Source organism: Triticum aestivum, chromosome 4A (genome assembly GCF_018294505.1).
Source record: "Triticum aestivum cultivar Chinese Spring chromosome 4A, IWGSC CS RefSeq v2.1, whole genome shotgun sequence".
Classification (NCBI taxonomy): Eukaryota; Viridiplantae; Streptophyta; class Magnoliopsida; order Poales; family Poaceae; genus Triticum; species Triticum aestivum.
In genome coordinates, this window is record NC_057803.1 from 683,161,614 (window position 1) to 683,167,817 (window position 6,204).

The 6,204-nt window shown below is 44.6% G+C and overlaps 1 protein-coding gene across 2 annotated transcripts; it reads left to right on the plus strand.

Moving 5' to 3' along the window:
* Window positions 1-4,841, plus strand: LOC123088119 (PHD finger protein ING1). 2 transcript variants are annotated; one of them, XM_044510283.1, is made up of 7 exons: window positions 1-181; window positions 2,112-2,183; window positions 3,263-3,453; window positions 3,850-3,910; window positions 3,996-4,161; window positions 4,242-4,389; window positions 4,480-4,841. In XM_044510283.1, exons 1-7 carry the CDS (start codon window positions 154-156, stop codon window positions 4,588-4,590), a joined length of 777 nt encoding a protein of 258 aa, XP_044366218.1. In that variant the 5' UTR covers window positions 1-153; the 3' UTR covers window positions 4,591-4,841. The 2 variants fall into 2 exon arrangements, with proteins under 2 accessions (XP_044366218.1, XP_044366217.1); XM_044510282.1 differs by lacking the exon at window positions 1-181 and adding an exon at window positions 1,223-1,455.
* Window positions 4,842-6,204: the final 1,363 nt, after the last annotated feature.

Sequence of the window (6,204 nt, forward strand, 5' to 3'; positions counted from 1 at the left end):
GTGGGGGATCGGATCTCCGAACCGGAACTCTGTCCCTCTCTGTCTCCACCCCGTGCCGGCCGGCGAGGTCCCCCTCTCCCTCCGGCCGCCTCGCCCCTCCGCCCCCGTCGCGTCTCGGTTCCACGGGCGCCGCGGCCGCCGGCCTCCGACGCCATGGGGTTCCTCGAGGACTTCCAGGCCAGTGAGTGCTCCTCCCTGCCTCCGCTGCCAACTAACCTAATAACCTAACCTAACCCTCGCCGCCTGCGCTAGGGCACGGACGTCGCGGCTCCGCCCACCGTGCAACATCGACGTTCGTGAATATCACACGGTTTCTGGATGATGCGTTGCTAGTGAATTACTGCTGGTCCAACGCCTCCACGGTTTCTAGATGCGTTGTTCATGCCATGCCAACTGAACCTGTTCATGACTAAAGCTGTGTGCAGGGTACTGATTATTCATTTTACTATTAATTGTTGAAGTGTTGCTGACGTATAAATGGATAATCTGTTGCGCGTGCCCCCTTGAACGATTTGCTGTACTTTCCACTGAAAAAATTAGGCGCACGCCTAGGCGCTGGGCGGAGACAAAACGCCTAGCGCTTAAGCGTGCCCTTTGGTCAAAAAACCGCAAGGCGGAGACAAAATGCTCGCTCTGCGCCTAGCGCTTTTTAAAACCTTGGTATTTTGTACTCTATGTTAGAGCGGGTCGAAACGATTAGTTTCCTTACGTGTTGATGCTAGTATACAATGCCATGGCTATAGCGTAGTATGAACTTGCTAGTTTTGTCCAGGGACTTCATGAGTGACCCTACCTTTTGTGCCATGTGAACTTTTTAATAGTTCTCGACTGAATTTTCCTTGTGGCATTCTCATGTTTCTTTGGACTTATCAATAGTCCTCACCTGTATTACTGTTGGTAATCTGTCTCATGTTTCTTTCCACTTATCAGCGGATTAGAACCTAAAGGTTATAGTTGGAATATTAGACATGGGAGAACGATTGTTTTCCAATGGAATACATAATGTTCTAGCCTTATATTGGCGTATTTTCCTGATTCAACTTGTCTCTTAAATTTTAAATGTATTGCTGTGATGCATTTTTGCACATCAATGCATGCATACATATGGAACATGCTTGGTTTGATGCCAAAATTTGGCATGCCAATTTTTAGGATTGGCCCAAATGCGTCCATATAGCCATATGGCCTGTCTGGCCGCACACGTGGGCTTTGTCAGAGGAAGGAGCCCACACACCAGAACCACTAGGTTGCGTGGTGAGGTGAGGAGACTATATGTAGAAGGGGATCAGATCTCCAGTCTGGACCTCTGTTTACCCTAATCCCTCCCCATGTCGGCCGGTGAGATCCCCGCTTCCTCTGCTCCCGGCGCGCCTCAGTTCCATGTACTGGCGGAGCTGCCATGGCCGCAGCCACCGGACGCCGACAATGATTACTTCCTCGAGAAATTCCAAGCCTGTGAGTGCTGTTCCTCCGCTCCTGGCTAACCTAACCCTCGCCGCCAGGGCACAAGCACCACCATGCGCAAAATCTTGTCCTGTGATGTATCATTACCCATGAATTAGTCCCCAGTTTCCGGATGCGTCCGCTAGCTATATGTGTACTAATTATTCAGTTTTCAATTCATGAAGTGTTACAAATCTGTAATTCGTCATGTGTGCCTCCTTTAACACTTGCTTTATTTTGAACTATATGTTAAAAGGAGGTGAAACGAACGATTAGTTTCATTACTTTTTGATGTTAGTGTACAATGCCATGGCTATAACGTAGATTATAGATCTGAACTCAAATGTTTCTTTGGACTTATCTATAGTTCTCGACTCTGTTTTTCTTGTTGGTATTATCATTTTCTTTGGATTTGTGATAGTTCTCGACTGTGTTCCCACTCTCATCTTTCTTTGCACTTATCGACGGATTGGAACCTAAAATTTATAGTTGGAATATTGGACATGGGAGAGTGATTGTTTTGTAATCGAAGACGAAGGTTCTAGCCTTAAATTAGTATTGTGTTTTCTTGATTTAACTTATATCTTCAAATTGTAAATTTATCACTGTGATGTATTTCTGCACATCAATGCATGCATACATATGATATCCTGTTTGATTGCTGTCAGGTGTTGAAACATTGCCAGCTATGCTGCACAAGAACTATTCATTAATGCGAGAGCTCGATAAAAGCTTGCAAGGTATGCAAAATTCTGAATTCCCTATTGTATTTTGCCACTGCAAACTGATTCATTTGCTTCATCTTCTCCGAATGTGCATCTGTCAACTGACCCAAACTCTTCATCTTCTCTCTATGTGAATTGAGAACTTAACTTGAGCACAACGAAGGGCTTGTTAAAGTCCCAGATGCACAGATTATATTGTTATATGTCTAGCTTGTGACTGCAATACTGTGTTCTTTGTGATTACTGTTGTGCACTACTTCTTTTCAAGCCAATAGGACCATGCAACAAAAGTAAGTAGTAAAACTTGCAGGATTGCAGATAGTTCTGCAATTGATAGCATTTACTACTTGCAAGTCTGTCAATTTAAATATCATCTTCACTGGTTAGGATTCACTTGCCAAACTTGATGAATATTTGTTTTATTTTATCTAGGTTGTGCCATGGCATGTTAACCTGCAAATGTCCGGAAAATGAATCTTTCTACATAATAGCAAGCCATATACATGATATATCCAGATTTGTCACTATGTTAGCTATTTACTCCCTCTGCTTTTCTTTAGATATATTTTTAGGGTGTGTTCAGTCAACTTTAAAATTTGGCTACTGATATGCACAAAATTGTTTGGATTTGCCATGTGCAAATGTTGTTTTAGACGCCGTAAAAAATAGTTCCACTCTTTATATTTTAAAGAAAGGAAGGGGAGCCCTGGCGCAGCGGTAAAGCTGTTGCCTTGTGACCATGAGGTCACGGGTTCGAGTCCTGGAAACAGCCTCTTGCAGAAATGTAGGGAAAGGTTGCGTACTATAGACCCAAAGTGGTCGGACCCTTCCCCGGACCCTGCGCAAGCGGGAGCTGCGTGCACCGGGCTGCCCCTTTATATTTTAAAGAAAGTTTACTAACATGTAAAATAGACAAGGTAATGGTCAAAGGCATATATACAGGAGAGCATGTTGATGTGTGAGTTAAAAAAGAGTGGAGCTAGTATGTTGTTGCAGTAAGTGTAATAATGTGAACCAGCTTAATTTCTCTTAACTGACATGCAATCTTTGTTGAACTAAAGTTCTTTGGCTTCCTCTCCCCTCTCCCTGATTAGGTGTGCAGCTGGAAAATGAGCAGCGATGTCAACAAGAAATAGAGGACATTAAGCATGGACTTGAATCTGGAAGTATTACAACATATGAGCCAGCAAAACTTAAATTTTCTGATGAGGCAATCGAGGAGCAGAAACATTGTGTTAGGATTGCTGATGAGAAGGTGGCTTTAGCCACACAAACGTATGACCTGGTAAAAGTTTCTCAGTTCATTCACCATATGAGATACCTACGAATGGTTTTGATATTATCATTGATCCTCTTTTCTTTTCTTTTTTTATGTAAAAAAATGTTTGGCATGTTTTTTATTGATAAGGAAATTATCAATTTGTGGCATTTTTTCCCTCCACCCAACTGACAATAAAGTCATGCCACTTTCTATATCTTAATATTCCAAGCAGAACATATCTGCCATCGTACCTGCCTGACATAATGTTTTAATTATAATTGTCATTTGTCGAGAAATTTACATGTGCAGTTAATGTCTTACTAGGTTGTGCTGTGTAAGCATGTCGCATGACATTGCTCAGTGTTCCTGAGTTGTGCATATGCGGGTTTTTTATTTTGCTGATTTATAAATGTGATATAGGTCGACGCTCATATCCAACAGCTTGATCAATACATGAGGAAGCTTGAAGAACTTCGACTAGGTATTGTAGTGCCGATTGCATGACACTGCAGTTGCCTTACATGTTTCTCTTACTGTGCTTGTGTGCCACTTGTTTTGGCGAACAGAAAAGGAGGCAGCTGCAGCTGCAGCTGCAGCTGCAGCTGCGGCAGATACAGCTGTTGCTGCTACTTCAGCTGCTCCTGCTGGCGCTGGTAGCTTAAGGTCCGCAGCTGCTGATCCTGCTCCAAAAACTGGAAGAGCTGGCGAAAGAAACAGAGGAGGGCGGAAGAAGTATGTTTTGCATCTGAGTAGAATCAAGAACCAAGGCATTTGTATTTTTCTCATTGTAACAGCACAACTCTCTTTTGCAGGGCTAAGGTGCCCACGGAGATGCCCACAGAGATCCCCATAGAGCAGCCAGCTATAGATTTAGAATTGCCTGTCGATCCTAATGAACCGACGTACTGCTTCTGCAACCAAGTCAGCTACGGTGAGATGGTCGCGTGCGACAACCCTGATGTAAGTAAACATTCTCCTCATTTCACATGTCCTTCCTGAGCTCCGTGCACCGGTGCTTGGTTTTAAAGCGCGCCTGTGCTTCTTTTGCAGTGCAAGATAGAGTGGTTCCACTTTGGATGCGTGGGATTGAAAGAGCAGCCGAGGGGGAAGTGGTATTGCCTGAGTTGCAGCGCATTCCAAAAGAAGCGCAAGGGCAGGTGAGATGCATATGGTCCTCGTGCTAGGAGGTAGGTGCTCGGTCGTCCATGGTCGTCCGATTCCGTTGTGCTGAGCGGCGCCTAGTTTGTCCGGGAAGCAACTGTTGGATGTAGCTTGAGTGATCTTGCACATGTTGTGACAATCTTGATGAGTGTTGTACATGTGTGGCCCCGTTTAGAACATGGGAATTTCTTCTTTTTGTGTGGGAGATGAACTGGGGACTGAAATGATTGCAATATTCTGACTGTTTGTTATGTTGTCAGCGGCTAGGAGAACCGTTGTGCAAATGCGGCTATGTGCGTGTGGAAACAAACCTAGTTCAGTAGGTGCCCTGATAGTCATGAAAGTCAAGCTGCTTCGAAGCTGTGTTGCCTTAGTTCCTACTTCTAGATTCTCGACGATCTATCCTTCTGTATGTGGGTTTCATTTCCAAATTCCAACCACATACGAAGTATCATATACACCTAGCAACACTTTCATGGCGATGTTTGCAAAGCTAAAATTTGTATTAATTTTGCAAGTTATCAAATCAATAAAATGGGTTCAAAATACTTTGCCCTTTTGGGTCATAATCTGAACATCATATTAAATATTAGAATGAAAATAAGGGCCTCTTTGGATTGCAGGAATTGGTGTGGGTGTGGGGGGAGGTTATGAATGGATTTCATATACATATTTAGTATAGTTCTAGTTCTTTCATTCAAAGTGCTTCCGTACAGAAAGAAATTGAATTCAAATTCTCCAACCAAAAAAATTCCTAGATTTTACCTCAGACAAGCTTAGCAAGTTAATCAAGCTGGATCGCAAATTACATGAGTCGAGTGAAGTTTTGATATGAACTTGTTATTTACCGGGTTTAGCCAAAGTAGCTCTTTAGAGCATCTACAACTGGAGCCCTCATAGCTGCTCAAACGTCCGGGGAGGCATCCTGGCCGCACAAACAACGCCCCGGGGATTTCGATAGATATTTAATGTAGTTCTAATTCTTTGATTCAAAGGGCTTTCGTACCGAAAAAAATGAATTCAAATTCTCAAACCAAAAATTTTTCTAGACTTTACCTTGGACAAGCTTAGCAAGTTAATCAAGCTGGATCGCAAATTACATGAGTCGATTGAAGTTTTGATATGAACTTGTTATATAACGGGTTTGGCCAAAGTAGCTCTTTAGAGCATCTACAACTGGAGCCCTCATAGCTGCCCAAACGCCCGGGGAGGCATCCTGGCTGCTGGCCGGACGCAAAATTGCCATCCAACCACGGACCACACAACCAACCAAAATGGATGGGTTGTCCGGCAACCCCTATATACAGCCGGGCAGATATGGGGAGGCCTGGAGGTGTCCGCCACGTCGAAACAGCCGGCTATGGCCTACGCCGTTGCCATGGCCAGGTCTGGCAACAACTCTAACAGGAGACTAATTCCATGGGCTGGGATGACCTCGTGAAGGACTCCGGCTCCAGTAGCGATGTGTTGGACGACAACGAGCTCCCGCTCTGCATCGCCATCCCGCGGTCGCAGCTGGACACCTGCGGGAGCTCGAGCTCCGCGGTGTCTTCCACCAGCTCCTCCCAACCCCGTCATGTCAATGCGGTCCAGCAGGCTCGCCCGTCCCGCTCT